This window comes from Phoca vitulina, unplaced genomic scaffold, assembly GCF_004348235.1.
Source record: "Phoca vitulina isolate PV1807 unplaced genomic scaffold, GSC_HSeal_1.0 scaffold41, whole genome shotgun sequence".
Classification (NCBI taxonomy): domain Eukaryota; kingdom Metazoa; phylum Chordata; class Mammalia; order Carnivora; family Phocidae; genus Phoca; species Phoca vitulina.
In genome coordinates this window covers 9251215-9270198 of record NW_022589744.1, presented here as the reverse complement: position 1 = coordinate 9270198, position 18984 = coordinate 9251215, and the positions used below count along the sequence as shown (strand labels likewise).

General features: G+C 50.0%; 1 protein-coding gene across 3 annotated transcripts in view; it reads left to right on the top strand.

Moving 5' to 3' along the window:
* The window catches only part of SLC39A11 (solute carrier family 39 member 11), a 326016-nt gene that overhangs the window by 281258 nt on the left and 25774 nt on the right, over positions 1-18984 (top strand). Inside the window, exon 8 of one of the 3 annotated variants that reach the window (XM_032429851.1) lies at positions 7503-9645. The exons of the other annotated variants lie outside the window; for them this stretch is intronic. Coding sequence (XP_032285742.1) covers positions 7503-7644 — 142 coding nt within the window. The 3' untranslated portion in view covers positions 7645-9645. Of the gene's footprint in view, positions 1-7502; positions 9646-18984 lie in introns of those variants that run through there. 3 annotated transcript variants of the gene reach the window in all.

Below are 18984 nucleotides of genomic sequence, written 5' to 3'. Positions count from 1 at the left end.
AAAAAAAAAAAAAAAAGAAGTGGTGAGAGTGGTAATCTTTGTCTTGTTCATGATCTTAGGGGGAAAGCATTCAGTCTTCCACCATTAAGTACAATGTGTGATGTTAGCTGTGGATTTTTAATAGATATAAAGCATCTATTAAAAAAGAAAGTTCCCTTCTATTCCTAGTTTGTTGAAGGTTTTTTATCATGAAAGGGTATTGGGATTTTTGTCAAATGCTTTTCCTGTATCTGTTGAAATGATTGTGGGTTTTCCCCCTTTTATCCTATTGATACGGAATATTACATTGATTTTCAGATGTTTAAAACCCACCTTGCATTCCATGCATAAATCCCACTTGCTTTTGATGTGTAATCTTTTTTTATATGTTGCCAGATTTGGTTTTAGAACTTGATGGAGGAATTTTCTATCCATATCCATAGGAGATATTGGTCTTTACTTTTATTTTCTTGTGATATTTTTGTTTGGTTTTGGTGTCAGGGTAATACTTGTGGTCCAATTAAATGTAGGAGATGTGAACAACTAGAAACCACCCCCCCTTTTTTTTTTTGGATTTGTACAGCGAGGTAGATTTTAGTGCCTCTCACAGAGGTTGAGATTCCAAGGGAGGAAGAAGAGAATGACGAATCTGATGATTAAGATCAGGGTATGAGAACCATTTGGGTTTTACCCCTGTTGACCTAGTAATTGCTAATCTGTTTTAAGAAAAGTGTGGTCCACAGCCTCCACTTTCTCCAAAACAGTTGGCACCTACCCTCAGAAACTCCCATCCACCTTCTGGTCCAAGAATGCAGGAGTGGTTCCTGCTTTATAAGATACATGTTCAGTATCGAGGTGAGACCTTTGGTCAGACCCCTCACCTATGCCTCGTACCTCGTTACTCCCTTTGTGACCTCGGCTTCAGGTCTCTGGCTCTGAATTCTTTCAGCTTGGGTTCTGACCCCATTACCCACCTGGTCTGTGGATACAGAAGTCCTCACCTTGCTTTCCATGGGTGCTGAGCCTCATCACCCCAGGCTCTGATGGCACATTCTGCCTGCTTGAACCTGCTTCTTCTCTTCTACCTTTCTTTTTACCTGGATTCTTCAGACTGTCTTGTCTGCTTGAATTTTGAGCTCCTTCTTCTTCCTCCTCCTGTCTTTCCTCATTGGTGCTACCTGTTTCCACTGCCCCCTTATCTCCAGAATCGCGACTTTTGTTTCCCCACCTGGACTTAACTCATCTTACATCCCATCCTGATACCAACTGACCTCACCTCTCCCCATTCCTCCCACCTGTCCATATTGTTGGTTCTGGATTTCCCTGGCCTGTTCCATCCTGCTTCTGATCATGTCAACTGTGACCCCATGGTATTGACTTTCAAGGTAAAAAATTCAATTTGTTTCCCTCTGTGGTTGAGTTCAATATGTGAAAGTGACCAAGGGTCTTTGTAGATGGAGAAACAAGGAAGTGCTACAGCTTTCCAGGGGAGGATTACCTTTAAGCTCTGTGGAAGGTTCCTCATATCACCCAGCAAAGCATTGGAAACCTTTCAAAGCAGACTGAAAACTCAAACCTCAGAATCACAAACACTGCTTTCTGGTAGGGCCATATCCAAGGTTTTAACTGGATCCAAGCCATCCTGCGAATGTTCTCTCCATGTTGCCTTTCTATTTAAAAAAGTGAGAAGAGGGAAACAATAGATTAAAATGATATACAGGGTAAATAATTGGTGTGGTTGGCAGGACAGATCACCCTGAGATTTCTACATGTTCCCAAAGAAGCAGCCAGATCCATTTGAACAGGAACGACAATCTAAGTATAATTAAAAATACAACTTCTGGGAACTGGGCGGGGGGAGGGGTGGATATCTGAGGATGCAGTGTGGGAGGACTTACCACATTTCAGGTGAATTTAATGAAAAGAAGCTCACAGTTAGATGTACGTGGAAATTTTTCTGTATTACAAAAATAAATAAAATGTCACAAACCCATCCAGATAGAAAAAGCATGTTACTTATAAAGGAATTAAATTCAGATTGATCAGAAACTAGCTCAAGGGAAAAGGGACATTCATTGAAAGGACACAGGAAATTCGGAGCAAGAAAACCCACAGCCTCATAAACAACTGGAATTGGGCCTAGGAAATCTCCTCCTTCTCTTTCCTCCTCCTTCCTCCTCCTTCCTCCTTGCTCCTCCTTCCTCCTCCTTCCTTCTCCTCCTTCCTCCTCCCTCCTCCTCCTTCCTCCTCCTCCTTCCTCCCTCCTCCTTCCTCCTCCTTCCTCCTCCTCCTTCCTCCTCCTTCCTCCTCCTCCTTCCTCCTTCTTTCTTCTCTTCCTTCTCCTCCTTCCTTCTCCTCCTTCTTCTTCCTTCTCCTTCCTCCTCCTTCCTCCTTCTTCCTCCTTCTTCCTTCTCCTCCTTCTTCTTCCTCCTCCTTCCTTCTCCTTCTTCTTCCTCCTCCTTCTCCTCCTTCTTCCTTCTCCTCTTCCTCCTCCTCCTCTTTCCCTTCCCTCCTCCTCCTGCCGCCTCCTTCTCCCCCCTCTCCTCCTCCTTTCTCTCTCAAATGCACGCACATACTCACATACTTCATTTTTTGTGCACAACTCAATAAAGCTGTTGGCCTGTAATTTCTTTATCCAACAACCACTGTTCATTGGGTACACCTCTCTTTGTCAAATTTTAATTAACTCTAAGAGAAAAGATAGTGGCTCAGCTCATCTGTGTTCAGGAAGAACCTTAAACAACAGGTTGAGGACCAGTCTATGTATCAGTTCACCTTGGACCAGGTTCCCACTCCTGATCCCATTATTCTGGGCTCCAAACAAAAAAGAGCTCAGCTCTTTCCTGGTTAAGCAAATGGCTTTAAAAAGAAAAAGCCTGGGGTGCCTAGGTGGTGTGGTCGGTTAAGTGTCTGACTCTTGGTTTTGGCTCAGGTCATGATCTCAGGGTCGTGAGATCGAGCCCCATGTTGGGCTCCACACTCAGTGGGGAGTCTGCTTAATTAAGACTCTCTCTCCTTCTGCACCCCCTCCCACTCTCTCTCTCAAACAAATAAATAAATCTTAAAAAAAAAAAAAAAAGAACAAGTCTGATTGTCTTGGCCTGGATTTCTTAGAAACCAGAGCCAAAGGCAAAGTTTACACGCTAAAATGTATTGATTGGGAGGTGTACTCCCAGAGAAGCAAGAGCGAGGGGGAAAACGAAGTGAATGGCATGAAGAAGGCAGGAAAGTAAATCTGAGGCTGAGCTGGTCGTAGCTTCTCAAAAAAGTAAATCTGGATGCTCCAGCATGGTTATGAAGCGCTTCTTTAAAGAGACAGAATGGGACTGCTGAGTCTCAGAACTGACTGTTGGAAGGTGCAGAGGGGGTGAGAGAAGAAATGTGCACGTGATTTATCTCATAATGCCTTCTCATCCCCTGCTTCTTTGGTCCAAGCCCACCTCCCCCATGCTTCCGAGTTGCATTCCCCATCCCTCCAGGCAGCTGCTGTGGGTCTAGCCAGGGGCACATGGGCACTGCACCTGCTGTGGGCCCAGCCGCCATGGAGAGGAACTGAGTCTGTACTTCTGAGCAGCCTGAGACCATTCTTGATGTTAGGAGGTAACCAGCTACAGGTGAGACTTTAGGAATGGCACGTTACATTAGTCATGGTTCTCCAGAGAAATAGGGCCAATAGAATGTGTACATAAACTGAAAGAGATTTATTATAAGGAATTGGCTCATGTGCTTATGGAGGCTAGCAAGTCCAAACTTGCAGTACGGGCTGGCAGATGTGAGAACCCATGGTACCGTTCTGGTCCAGAGGCAGTCTGCTAGAGAATGTTTTCTTACTCTGGGGAGGGTCAGATTTCTTCTTCTACTCAGCCCCTTCAACTGATTAGATGTGGCCCACCCACATTATAGAGGACATTTGCTTTAGTCTACCAATTAGATGTTAATCTCATCCAAAAACACCCTTGTAGAAACAACCAGAATAGTATTTGGCCAAATAACTGAGCACTCCATGGACTTGTCAAGGTGACACATAAAATGAACCATCACATCTGAGAAATTGCTCAAGAAATTCTCTGCCAAGGTTCAGAATTTGGACAGGATCACAGGGAACTGGGGTGGAGCAGACTGGTCCCCAACACTGGACTCGGCACACAAATTGACCACCATGTCTGATACAAGATTATTACCATATGGTTCATTATTGTTGTGCAGAGATTATCAGTGATCATGTGTTTATCTTTAAATTCTATTGACTTGCCTCTTGCTGATGAAAACTTTATTATTTAGACTAGTTATACTTTGAGGATATTTTTTGCCATGCTTGAGAAGAATGGATAAAAAGAATTTTCAAAGCTGAACTTTCGTCTTTTGCTAGGAAACTATCATTCCAAGCTGTAGCCTTTGCCTTCCTAATCATGTTTTCTTTGGTGGAAAGAAAATGAGCCATGGCCTAGCCCTGATATGCTAGAACAAGCATACCGTGTGAGTGTGCCAAGGGAGATGATTGAGAATATATGCTCCATATAAATGGAAATGATGCTGTCTTGAGGACATGTAAGGTTGTCTTCTGTCTTTCTCTTCCTCGAGTGACTCCTTATAGATTTTGACCTGCCCCACAGCACCACCCACGTGTTCCTGCCCATCCACATACACACATTCTCACTCAGGACAGGGCCTGCATTGTTTCAGTCATAAGCAACGTAACAAAATTGTTGATGATGTAGTTCAATGCAACAAAATTGTTAATGATGATATGGCTTGCATTCTCTTTTTCATGCTAACTCTTGGAAATCTGGGGTGCATTTTCCACTTCCAGCACATCTCAATTTGTATTTACCATGTTTCAGATGCTCAATAACCACACATGGCTCATGGCTGCCATATTGGATAGCGTAGCTCTTGAGCAGTGGATCTAAACCTTGGCTGCATGTTGGGATCTTCTGGGGCTTTAAAATACTGACACTGAGGTCCTCTGCTGCAGTGATTCTGATTAGGCCTGGGCTCCTCAGGTGACTTTTATACTCAGGCTTGAGACCCACTGGTCTATATGGCGTTCTCCCTGGGAAGGTGAGTCCTTCCCCCTGCCCTCCCCCTCCCGCTGCTCTGGCCAGACCTTTCTTTCCCTCCATCCCCATGAGACCCACACTGTAAACAGAAATTAAGCAAGCTCTAACTTGGGTCATGGGGAGAAGAAAAACAGAAACAGGATGGTATTAAATTCTGTCTGACAGGCAAGAGTGAACAAGCTGAATACGTTTGTCTTCTCTGGGTCTGTTTACCAACAGCCTTGGTAATTATTTGCTTGCCACTGCCCTTTATGTTTGCAGTGTGTCTCCTGATCTCTCCGTGCCAGAACATTCTCGGAGAATCGAGAATCACTGATGGACACTAGAGATTTGGCAAGATTTCCCCCTATGTTCCACTGGGAGCTTCCAGAGGGACAAGAGGCATTCTGTGAGGAATCCAGGTTCCCGGAGCCCCTCCAGGAAACCAAGGGAATCGTGACTTCTGCAGAACTCATTTTTCTCTGCACCCAAGACAAGCAAACTCTCCTTCTCCACAAATAGAAACCAGCCCAGACAAACCACAGAGACTCGGGTTTCCAAATGCATCCCGAAAAGATTGTTTCAGGGAAGTGGACAAATGAGGCATGAGTAATTCAGTCAGCAGGGAAACAAACAGTGACACCCCACATCTGAAACCCAGGGTGTCGGCAGGCAGCTGTTTGGCAGTTCCAGCAGCCCACAAACACCTGGGGCCCCATCTGCCCCGCCGGTCCCTCACATCCAAATTAGACTGCCCAGGGAGGGCGCAGAGCTGGTGGCCATGCATCTTGAGGAACAGAAAATTGCTGAGGGCTTTCTGGGGGCTGAACAATATATGGAGGATAGAATCACTGGGAAGATGTCATGAGTTGCTTGATTTTTACTCTGTTTGGATGTTCTCAATCCGGAATTCATAAAGTAAATAACTGGCCTACGCAAGAGCTTTTTGCTTTAGCGAACATGCTGGGTACACATAGCCCAGCCTTTGCCACAGAGCTGAGTAGCTCTCCATCTGCTAGGATGCCAGACCCTTTATGTTGACCTTCAGGTAGAGGAAATGGGCCAGGCCATCCACTCTTATCCATCCAACCCGTCACCCAGAGCCTGTAACTGCAAACGCCAGTTGGTATCAAGGGTACAATGTGGCTGTGGATAAGACAATCGGTAGAGCTCAATGAATAACACACAGTAACGATTCCCATGAATTTACTAATGACATCCACAGATAATCACCTTGCCTACCAACACGGTTCACATAAAGTCAACCACATTCCCTATGCTTTCTAGAGTCTGCGTTCTCCTTTCATGTACAGGTGTGGGGAGAGGGAGCAGGATCTTGATGACCAGCCTTTTCCTCGCTCTGTTCCCAACCAGCATAGTGTACTTGTGCAACTGTTTTAATGAGATATTTTCAGTGTTCATTTATGTCGTTTGTAAGAAACAGAACCACAGTTCCTATCGTCCTAAGCAAAAAAGAGAATTAACAGATTCACAGAGCTGAAAACTCCAGAGATTCTTGCCAGCTTCAGGCACGGTTTGGTCCAGGAGCATCAATGATATCATCAGGCCTCTGCTTATTTTTCTCTCCTTCAGCTCTGCTGTCCTCAACGTTGGCTTGATTCTCGGGTTCTCTGTTGGTGACAAGATAGCCTTCTGCTGACAGCTCCAGCCCTGTGAACCTCCCAGGTTCAAGTCCAACAGAAATAAGGCCATCTCCTCTCAGTAGCTCCCTTGAGGTCTGATTAAACCGACTTATATCACAAGTTGAACCAGAATTATACCCATCATCCAGAGTAGGATCATAGTCTTCTTCCTGGAGCCCAGAATGGAGCCGAGTTCAAGTCTAGGCTCTGCCACTGACTAGCCAGGTGGCCGTGAACAAGATACTCAGGACCTCTGTGCCTTGGTTTCTTCATCTGTAAATTGGGGATGATAAGATGATCTCCTTTATATTAATGAGTTAGTACATGTCAAATGCTCAGAGCAGTGTCTTACATCTTGCAGGCACTCTGCAGTGAAAATAATAGCTTTTACTCTTATGAAGTGGGTTCCTCTGTCCGGGGGTCACCAAACAGAAATTAATTTCTAAGCCTCTCCCAAAGAGACACTGCGGTATGAGGCATTCATTCTGGGTCTTGGTGTCTAAAAGCCCCGAGTCTATCTTGTTGGCAACGGGATGTCACCATTTTTTGAGAGGGATTTAAAAACTCGGACTCGGTCTGGCCTTAGAAAAGCTACTTTATTTAGCACATCAGAAAAGTAGTTCGGAGCAAGGAACTCTGAACCTGTGTGCTTCATAGGCCTGGTGTCAAGACCCAGGCATGACCGGGGCCCGTGGGGTAAAGATGCCCCGAGAGCCTGACCCAAGGGTGTCACCCCTGCTGGTGTCACCTCCACCCTGGCAGGAAAATGCTCCTTCAGAGGCGTTCTTTTGCTCACTGTGTATTCTTATCCTAACAGCCCTCCCACCTCTTGCCCCCACAGAACTGCTCTAACGAAAAGGCCATCAGCTCTGCACATCATGACTTGGCCGGGAAAGTGGCTGCAGGTTGGGGCTTGCGCCTGGAGGGATTTGGTTTTGATTCACAGGCTTTGTGTTGTCGCCTCTCTCCCTCTTGGAGCATAGACACAACAGGAGCATGAGTTCCATGGGAGGGACTTTTCACTGCCTTACGGTTTGGACAGGATCCACTGCTGATGGAAACCCCCAAACATTTCGGGGAAAACCTGGGCAATAAATCTGAGCAGGAGGAAGAGGCAGAAGAACGGAGACGCGACATTCCGCAGCCTGGTGACGCAGGGTGACGCGGAGCTCAGGGGACCAAGCGGCCCGTTTAAGTCTCCCTCGCTCCCCCCCAGCCCCAGACTCCTAAACCCACAAGGACAGCTGGAATCCATTCCTAAAATTCCTTGGAAAGGAGAAATCCACACCCTCTCCCAGGCCTGTGTGCAAAAGCGATCACCAGAACTGGGCTCCATCAGTCTTTGGGACAGATCGTTCTTTGTCTTGGGGACTAGCCTGTGCATTGGAGGCTGTTGGGCAGCATCGCCGGGCTCTACGCACCAGCTGTCAGGGGCACCCCTCCCACTGTTGGGACCTCAGATGTCTCCGGACCCTGCCCAGTGTCCCCTGGGGGTGGGGCAGATCTCCCCGGTTGAGAACCACCGCCCTAGGTGGTACATCCTTCCAACGCTTGAAGGCCTACTGTGCGCCAGGCTTGCGCCAGGTGCTGGTTAAATCAAAAACAGTAGGCTCCTATCCTCGGACTCAGAAGAACAGAGTTGAAATCACGTGCAAATTAGTGTAAACGCATAGAGCATGGATTGGTGCATCCAGGGTAAATGAGTCCTGCGTTCACACCAAGAAACACCTATGTTCCGTTAAAGGCGTAACTTACCGTCTCCCGAAAGAGCCCTCACTGGCCTCAAGGCCTTCCTACTTAGCCACCCCTCGAAACCATTCTGCACGCCCTCCCCCAGTGGAAAGGGAGCAGCTGTTCCCAGTCTCCTGAAGAACCACACTTCAGAGGCTTGGCCAGCGTCCTCCGTGCCTCCCTCTCTCCAGGCAGAATTCCAGGTCTCTAACCTCCTGGGAGGCATTGTGGGTAATGCCGAAATCCTGCCAAACATCTGGATGAGAACGGCAAGATGTGGCCAGTTCTTCCAAAGTTTCCACGCTGTGCCGCTGGGATAGAATGTGAAAGTGTCCCTCCCCGCTGTGCCGGGACATCCGAGCAGCAGCCCCAGGCTTCCAGCTCTGCAGGGGGGCCCCACACATCGGCTCCACTGCCCTCTCCCCACTTGCTTGGCCTGCTCAGCTCTCATGGGACCCGAGGGCAGGGACGGTGCCATCCTGACTCCTTTGGCCCCTCCCCCAGCAGCCCAGCCCCACTTTCGTGGTAGTGTCTCGAGGAGATGCTCAGAATCCAGTAAATGCCTCTAGGTGTTTGATGTGATGTATATAAACAGTCAGACGTCCCCACTGACACCTTAGTTTCCCCCAGTTAGAGAGGAACGATTTATGATTCTGAGACTTAGCGTCACTTCTCCATCCTCGTTGTTGATGGAAAACTATCAAGAAAACCTGAACCAAGTTCCCTGTCCCAGTTGAACTCATGAGGACAATCACAGATGCAAAATAGGAGCTCTAAGTTAAAAAAAAAAAAAAGCAGCTGGCCCAAACCGTGCCTCTCTCCTGGCCGAGAAGCCGGCGGTGCTGTAGTGCTCCGGCCTTGGAAGGGCCCCGGAGACCTTCGATCTGAAACCGGGGTTTCCACATCCCTGACCTTCCTCTCCCAAGACCTTCTGTCCTCGAAGAGACCCCGTAGCTTATTTTCTGCGTGGCCTTGGGTAAGATACTGGAGGAAGGGCTCCAGGGCCGGCTGACTCCCCCCGCGGGGTTTCCCGTGGACTGACTGTTAGGTGTGGGACTCCAGATTCTGGAAACGGCCTCCTGAAGGTTGCATATACGTTGGCAACCCAGAAATCTGGTCATTCCAGGCTTTCAGCTGCCCGTGCCCGGGCCAGTGAAGATGAATCACGGGTGGTGCAGTTAACAGAGCACGGAGCAACACAGAAGGCTTTTGTCCCCTGCTCCGAAGCTGAGAATGTTCGCAGCCCCGGCCGCCCTGGCCAGCCTCGATCTCGGGGTCGCTCCATCCCCAGAGACCTTTAAAAACAGCGTAGATAGCTGTGTGTCCTGAGCGTTGCTAGCATGGCCCCCCAAGGTGAGAGGTGCATTGGACCCCCCCCCCCCAGAAATGCCTTTCGGCCTCAGGGGGGTGGCTGTTATTGGTGAATGACATGAATGAACAGGTCCCGACTCAAGTGTGGGGGCTCCCTGAAGCCTCTCCCCTCTGTCCTGCTCCAGAACTCTCAGTTGTAACAGACGATTTCTGAGAGGCCGGGCCAGAGTTGCCCCCACCCCCTCACCCCCAGGAAAGTCCGGAGGGATTGCGTTCCCCACCACAGATCCTCCCCAAAGGAGGAGGGTAGCCTTCCTTGCTGGGGAAGCCCACCCAGATATTCGCCCTGGAGGAATATTTGCACTCTGGGGATAATGTCAGCTCTCTGACGAGCCAGGGACCCCCTGTCCCGTCCGATGCCATTCCCCAGCACCTAGAACAGTATGTGGCACGGAGAAATATTGGTTGAATGAATGAATGAATGAATGAGGAAAGGGGTTTTAAGGCATTACTTTTCAGCCGAAGTCCTTCCCCTCCCCCCCTTTTACCCTGGGGTGTTTTAAACAAACATATGGGAAGGAAAATGTTATCATAAATCTCCATATGCCCATCACCAGCTTCAGTAATTATTCAGCCAAATTTGCCTGGTTTTATTTTTTGCTTTTATTATGGAAATGTGTAAACATACGTAAAAACGGGAGACTGCTGTAATAAACCCCATGCGCGCATCACCCAGCTTCCACGGTTGTCGGCGAGAGCGACCCAGCCTCACCACACTGAACGCACTGGACACAGTTTTAGAGCCCCCCTCCTTTTGGGAGTAACCAAATCAGTTTATTTCTGGGCTGTTTAGAGAGAAACAAACCGAACATCTTATAATTACATCCAACTTCCTTTCTGGAAAGAGATCCAGAAAGCGGCTTTTTTTTTTTTTTCCTTCTTCTCCCTTTGATCTGAGAAGCAGCCCCCAAATGTCAGGCTGTGTGCGCAGAGATGCAGACATGGAAACACATATGAAAGCACCACCCCCCCTCCCCAGCAGGTCATTATCTGTGTTTATCTTATCAGGATACTCCTAAACTGGGCCCACTTAGAACAAGGCGTCCCCAGTTCAGTTTATAAATCCCCCGTTGCAGGCGGAAAACAATGTGAAAGGCGGCATTGTTTCTGGACAAGTCTGTGACTGTGATAGCAGAGCTTATATGGCTCTTGTCTGCTAATAAATTGCCGGCCCCGGGGTCGTGGCCAGGGACCTTGGCAGAACGTCATGCCCTGTGTCTTCTCCTTCCCAGGCCCATCATCCCAATGGCCACGTAGAGATCCAGTCAGACAGAAGAGCATTTATGGAGCTCCTGGGATCCTGGGGTCATGGATTCTGCTCTCGGGGGCTTGGTCCCCACCGTGGGACACGTCCCTGGCCGTGACTCCGGGCTTCTCGGAGGGTGGGCTCAGCTGGGGAGATCGAATCCAGGGCTCTGCCCTGTGGTGTCTCGAGCTCCTTGTTCTGGATACTTGGCTTTTTGGTTTCTGTGAGTTGGTTTGGTGGCAGTGGGCACGGATGGTGATTGTGGGAGGTAGTGGGCCAAAGTCCTTTCCGCCTCCCTCCCGCGACCCAGCCTTACCCTGGGCCCTTACTGGGAGCCGTTGAGAGACTCTTCATCTAGGGGCTGTCAGGGAAGATTTTGCAGTCAAAGTACATATACAAAAGTATTTTGTAAAACCATGAAAGGCCATGTGAAAGTGGATGTCATCATTAGGGGAAGAAACAGACAAGAATTCTGTGGGCAAAGCGTTGTGGAACACACACGGGGTGCAGGTGGTCATCGCCAGCCTCAGGCCGGGGTCCTAAGTCCTGTGTACAAAATGCAGATGCTGAAGCAGATCTCGCAAGGCTGCAGCAGAAATAAGCCAATAATATATGTAAAGCATCTAGGATAGTACAGAACACACAGCGGGGCTCAGAAAAGATAGGCAATGGTAAAGTAACAAGATTATTATAATATTTTATGTGTAATATAATTTACAATGTGATTATTAAAAGCAAGTTCAAAGGGGCGCCTGGGTGGCTCAGTTGGTGAAGCGTCTGCCTTCAGCTTAGGGTCCTGGGATGGAGTCCCGCGTCTGGTTCCCTGCTCAGCAGGGAGCCTGATTCTCCCTCGCCTCCCTGCTTCTGCTCTCTCTCTCATTATCTCTGTCTCTGTCTCTCTCTCTTTCCAATAAATACATAAAATCTTTTAAAAAAATAAAAGCGGGGTGCCTGGGTGGCTCAGTCGTTAAGCGCCTGCCTTCGGCTCAGGTCATGATCCCAGGGTCCTGGGATAGAGCCCCGCATCGGGCTCCCTGCTCAGCGGGAAGCCTGCTTCTCCCTCTCCCTCTGCCTGCCGCTCCCCCTGCTTGTGCTCTCTCTCTCTCTCTCTCTCTCTGGCAAATAAATAAAAAAAAAAATCTAAAATAAAAAATAAAAAAAAATAAAAGCAAGTTTATAGACGTGCTAAAAAGAGGCGAGTAAGTCGGTATGGGTAAATTGGAAAATTCTTCATGGAGGAATGGCAGTAGATTAGAAGAAATTTTCCATGGAAATCACAGAGTTAGGGGCCATGAGGTTGCACTAAAGAGTATGGGTTTTTTTATGCCAGGCAGTGGGCAACCCCTGAAGGCTCTTGATTGAGACAAGCATCTGGTGAGGAATGTCCGTGAAGCCCCGTGGGAAGAGAAGCAGGCTTTGGAGTCTGATCTTGGTGTAACCATGCAAGTGTCCTTCAAGCTCCCGGCCTTGGGTCTTTGATCTGTAGAGTGGGAATGAATATCAGCCACCTCCCATCCTGCAGCTCTCCTGGTAGGACACCTTTGAAATAGTTGCCATTATTCTTTGTGCTTTGGAAAGATCATCTGTCAGGGCGGTGGAGAATGGGGTTGGTTTGAAGGAAGGAGCAATGAAAGGCAGAGGCTAAGGGCGGGGTCCAGGTGGGGACCCAGGTACAGGCTTAAGCTCTGCTGCTCTTTCCCATCCCTGAGACCCCCACGGAAATGCCAGCATCTCTGAAAGGCCCCGCCTTCCCCTCCACCCCCGCCCCCACCCCCGTTCACTCTTGATCCCACCAGCCAACCTGTTTCCTTCTGAGCCCTTCGCAGGCTGTAATTATATATACTTTCCTCTCTCCTTAATTATTATCTGTCTCTCCTCGCAGACTCTTTGCCCCGCACCAAGGTCTGTTTCACCACACCTGGCGTCCAGGTGTTAGAGATGCCCCCTCCCATCCCCCACCGCCCTGGACTAGTCTCCGCAGGCTACTGTAACAAATTACCGCAGACCGGGGGCCTTAACCCAACAGAAATGTGTTCCCTCCCCGTGCTGGAGGCTGGAAGTCTACACTCAGGGTGTGGGCAGGGCCGCCCTCCCTCCGAAGGCTCCAGAGGAGAATCTTCCCTTGCCTCTTCCAGACTCCGGTGGCTCCAGGCAACTCTTGGTTTTTGGCGGCGTTAGTCCAGTCTCTGCCCCTGTCCTCATGTGGCCCTCTCCTCTTCTTTCTGTGTGTCCCTCCAATTTGTGTCTGTTCTACGGACACTTGTCATTGGATGTAGGGCCCTCCCAGATCATCCCGGTCGATACCATCTCCAGACCCTTAACTTAAATACATCCACAAAGACCCTTTTTCCAAATAAGGTCACATTCATGAGGTTCTGGGATATGGGTGTCCCTTTCTGGGGACCAGCGTGCAGCCCACCATGCCCTCCTTTGTGCAACATTCTCCTGGAATAAAGATGTTTTGAGCAATAATGACTTGCCAAGCGTCCGCTGGGTACAAGGCACCGTTCCAGGCCCAGGACCCAGCCACATGTGACCCAGGAAGTGTCCGGCTCTCAAGGAGCTTACCTTCTTTTTAGTGGGAAGGGATCAGTGACAAACGAGCATGAATGTGCCAGATGGTGGACAAACATGCCGAGGACAAAAATCAAGCCGGGAATGAGGCAGAGCACATGGGATAAGTGGTGGAGGTGGACTCTACTTAGATTGGCACTCAGGAGAGGCCTGCGGGGGTCGGGGGGGGGGGTAGTGGGTACAGTAATCAGAAGTAGATTTCCCATTTCTGCCCTTCTTGGCATTCCTGACCTCTGACCTCTGTGTAGGCCATTCCCATGATTTCTAAAGAGAACCAAAGAATTCAGTACCAGACCCAGGAAAGGGGAGGAGAGAACAAAGGAAAGACCAGGGGTGGGTCTGGGGAACCCTTGGCTCACCCAGAATGGGGGGATCTGAGTTGCAGCTGGTTCAGGGTCTATAACCCCACAGAATGGGCTCTTTCTTGAGGAACCTCAAAGCCAGGTCAGCTACCAAACCAGGGGCTCCCCAGTGGTGAGAGCCACGGAGGGCAGTGCCCTGGAGGCACCCCAGGGGTGGCAGAGTGACGAGCAGCTGAGGTCACAGGGACTGTGGTATCTGGGAGACATTGAGGAGACAGTTCCTTTGAAGCCCATAAAACAGGAACCAGAGCAGGAAGCTGCAAAGGGTACCAGAGCTCAGGGAAGTGTCCCGAAGGAACCAATTCCAACTTTTCCGACTGCGGTTTAAATAAGCAAGAAAATGATGCAATCTCCGAATGAAGTACTGTCTTCAGCCTAAATGTGCATGTTCGCAGTGGATTTTGTGAGGTCGGCCACACAGCACCTAGAGACACGGGTCTTGGTCTTGGGGCCCAGCACATCTCAGCAAGCAAGTGGCTGCAGGCCGAGGACCCCAACACCACATCTTCTCTCTCTGTCTCTATGTCTCTCTCTCTCTTCTTCCTCTCCTTCCCTCCAAACTCCCTGACAGACTGAGACTGTCCTCTCAAGAGTCAGAGCAGGAAGGAGGGCACAGCAAGCTGACCATCTTTTTCTGTAAAAGAGCCAGAAAATAAACATTTTAGGCTTTGTGGCAATTATGCAGTTCTGCCCTTTTAACCCCAAAGCGGCCATAAATAGTAGAAATGGATGGGTGTGGCTGGGTGCCAGTTAAACTCTATTTACAAAAACAGGACAGGTTAGGTTTGGTCCGTGGCCAGAGTTCGCCGACCCCTGATGTAGACGGTGGGGAGCTATGGAGTGTTTTTGAGCAGAGGAATAGTCTGCTCGGGGAAGATGGCTGTGGCAGCCGTGGGTGGCAGAGACGGGCCCGGGGCAGGGAAGACTGGCGTTCCCTTGGCTCGGGGTCTCCGACTGAGCACTGGGCTCCTGAGGACGCAGCAGTTTTCCTAAGGTAATGCAGCATCTACCACACTTCTGGAAAGCAAGATGCTTGCTACTCTAGGACCACCCAAGGAGCAGACAGTTTACTGATCTCATTTTTAAATAAAATATTTTAATAATGTTTATGAGTTCTCTCCAGGCCAGGACCCTCCCGGCATCTGGGCCACGTCTGGTTAAGAGCGCTTTGCGGGGGCGGTTCTGTGGGTCTTGGAGCCCTTGTGTTTGGATTAAAGATGGGAGGGAGGGAGGGAAGGAAGGAAGTCCCCCGGGCCACAAGCATGCTGGACGGTCGGTCGGCGGCCTGCACAGATTTGGAGAAAAGCAGGGCCTGTGGGGAGCCAAGTGCTCACACACCCTCTTGGGGCTGAGGGCAGCCAGAGAGCAGGTTGGGCCCAGGAGAGGGGCGGTCGAGGTACCTGCTGAATTGGGAGGCTTGCCTTTTGACCTAGATTGGGGCAGGGCGTCGGGGGCGGTTTGCTTTAGATTCTGGTTGTTCCTTATTTTGTTCCCTTTTCATCTGGGGACTCTCCCTAATTTAAAATTGATCCAGATGTTTGGTTTATATGAAGATATTTGGCATCTGATAGAGCCCATGGATGCTGACGGAATTTAATATTCTTTTAGTGCTGGGTGGACCCAAATCATGTTACCACCACCCCTTCCTGGCAGACAGCTTTTGCCTGAGGAAGCGGACCCTTCAGAGGCCAGAGCCCAGTTCAGGCCCCGAGAGCGGGTGAGGCAGCAAGCCGCTGATAGGAAAGGCCATGACATTCTCTCTGCTTCCCTTCTCCCCGCACCCCCCCTCGGGCCGTGTGCACAGCGGCTTGCGGACACTGAGTACCTGTGTCCATCCCTGCTCTCCTCTCTCTCCCCAGCCTATCTTGTGGCCCAAGGATTTGAACAGTTTTACGAAAATGTACTCAGCACGGATGGATAGACATGCAGTCGAGGCAGGCAGGGGGAAAGACTGCAGTTGGCTCCTGGGTTCGGTGCGAGAGGTTTGTTCCCCTGTCCCCTGATTCCTCAAGGCCAGGAATCACACCCCCTTCGAAGCCCAACTGACCCCACTTTGACAGTGTCCTAGCTGGGAGGGAAGTGTCTGGTCCAGAAACCTGTAGGTGCTCAGGGCCCTGTGAATGCTGCAGAGAAAACTTCCACGAACAAAAGACCTCCGCACATGAGCATGAGTCAAGGGTGAGTCAAGTGACATCACTGGCTTTATTTAGATTTAGTTTCCACTGGGGAATAATTCTCAAAAATGCCACCAGTTTACTCTTGTGACGTTGGCGACATTAATCCTCAACGGCTGACATTATTTCAGGCACTGTTTAAGCTGCAAACAGTGTTTGATCCAGCCCCCAGAAGGTAAGTGTTCCGAGGAAAAAGAAAAAAAAAATCAGCTCTTGCATTTCTGGCTAATACATAATTTTGGTGTTAACCCTTGTATCTAAGTCTGTTGGTGGGATGCCCGGTCATCCGTTTCCAAAAGGTTGGACTGGTTTACCACTTAAAAAAAAAAAAAAGTAAATCTCAGAAAGGCTAGATCCAAGGTCAGGTAGAGATGTATACAGATATATAGAGGATGCTTAGGACACGGTGCGGTACGTTTTACACAGAGAGAAGCAGATACGGGGAAGGTAGTGACTTGCCCAAGGTCACTGCTGGGGGATGGGTGAGCCAGGACTTGAGCTGAAGGCTCAACTCTGTCTCTTCCCCCACCCACGGGGGCCTCAGTGAGGACTGCACTTCTGCATCACTTGGGGAACTTGGTCAATAGGCTTCATCCCCAGGAAGTTGGCATCCACGTTTTGAAAAAGCTCCCAGGTGCTCCCCCCATCCCTAGGCTGCCTTTCCGCTTAGAATCTCCATTTATAGGATCACTCCTTTGAGACAAGGCTTCAGGAGGTCTCGAGATGTGCGGAGACAAGATCTCACATAAAATGGGGTGACCCTTTCCATACTTGGCCCTTCCCACCAAGGGCACGGTCCCTTACGTGTTTGGAATGTCTGGTCTGGTTTTTCAGCTCTGGAGGTTTCCGCGGCACTGCTGCTCCCCAGGGCTGTGCTTTTGTCAGCCTCCCTGCCCCCTCTAGCATGCCTGAAACCATCCCTTGCCCTGTGGGAAATAATCTGGCTGTTAAGAGGCCACTGTGAAGTCTATCTGTGAGCTGCTTCTGCCCTAACGATCTCCCATTGCTAGCTGACGCCCTGTTACACTCGGGGAGCCGCTAGGGGACATCCAGGGGCAGCTAGTGTATTTCACACACGCACACATGCACGCACACATGCACACTATCTGGAAAGCAGCCTTCAGAGAGGGGTATTGCTCTCAGGTGGAGGGCAGCCCAGCTGTGGATATACTCACGCCGGGCCTGGATTGAGGTGCTTGTCCAGCATGAGGTCATGGCTGCGGGGTTTGCAGTTAGAAAAGTTGCATTGTTTGCCCAGAAAAATATTAACCTCTTCCCTTTCCTGCAGTAACGCTTGGCTGCCGGGCCGCCCTTTCCTTGCCTGGCACGGCTTCCGTCGCCGACAATGGCGACACTTTGTACTTCCCCTGGGCCCTTCATTCAGGCATCTTAGGGCCTATTCTTGTTCTGCGGGCGCCTGCAAAGCACTGCTTCCTCATTCAGAGGGCGGAAACAGGCCCCAACAGGCCTGGGAGAGATCGGCGGCGTCAATGCACACTTGTCTTCTCTGAAGTTCACAGTTAATCAGCACAGAGCCTTTGACAACCAGCTCAAGTGGCCTCTGAAGCCGCTGGGCTCTTCCCCGTTTGGGGCCAGCTTGGGCTGTTGTTCAGCAGAGTCATGCAATCCTCGTACACCACGGGGCCCTCTGATGCCACTGGTTTTTAGTGGGTCACCCCCAGGGGCGGGCCATGGCTCTCCAGGAGGTGTGTGGCCTTGGAGACGTCACTGAGCCTCTCAGAGCCTCAGTTTCTGCTTGTGTCCAATTGGAGTAACACACTGGAAAGATCTGGAGGCTCAACAGCAGAACATGCAGAGCATTTATCTCGGTCTGAGCCACACTCACTCAGTAGAAGGTGGCTTCTGTTACTGTTTTGTCATCCCCGTCATTGTTAGCGTTGCGGACCTTCTCCTTTCCGTGCCTCACCCTCACGGGGGCCGTGGCTCGCTGCTTATCATCTCTGCATTTTCAGCCAGAGTTTGCACACCGGGTCCCACGGAGATCCAAAGTCTCCGTGGCGGAAGTGGGAGCCGGGCTTTGCTCTCATCTGTTTTAAATATTGTGCTCCTACCCAAGAACTCATCTGAAGAAAAGGATTCCCCAGCCTCATGAATTTGGAAAGTAGCTATTCTAGAAGCTTCTAGAGGATTTGTTTATTCCTTTAGCCAGGCCTACTTGCCTGGCCATAAGGCAGTGGGATGGATGCTTGGCCAGGCAGCTCAGCACTCCTTTAATGGCAAGCAGCAGAGGGATGGACCCGCTTACCTGTGGGAGTCCCGTTATGCCCCTGCTTCAAGGACGCTCTCATTTAAACCCCCTTTACTGCAACTCGAGCCCATTCAGTAGAGAAATCTGCTGGCCATCAGTCTGCTTTCAAAATCCCCTTAGGAACTTGAAGGCTAGTATCTCAGGTGGGCACCCGGGGTAGTTATATCTTGGGCCACCATGGACATTCACAGCGGCCACTGGAGTAGAGGTAGACAGAGGCCTGGCCCTGGGAGTCAACCTCCTTCCTCCATGGACAGAAGCCCCCAGGTACCGTGCGGAGAGGGAGCTCCACATGCCAGGCCAGTCCAAGGCGTTGTTTGGAGGAAAGGGCCCTCCAAGGTGTGGATGGGAAGGACCACAGGCAGGAGAGGCTACAGGTGTCTTTATCAGCAAGAACCAGCCAAGAGTAACACGTCCCCTGGCGTCCTGGAGCCGGGTGGAGCGTGATGACGGTGGGATCCAGGATCAAGCACTATTTGAAAATGCGGGCAGACCAGAGTCAGCCTTGTGAAGTGTTGTTGCCACATAGCAGGATTCTAGACATTGGACTATGTCTAATGGGGCTGGGGCTCTCAGAGGAGGGGCAGGTGACAAAG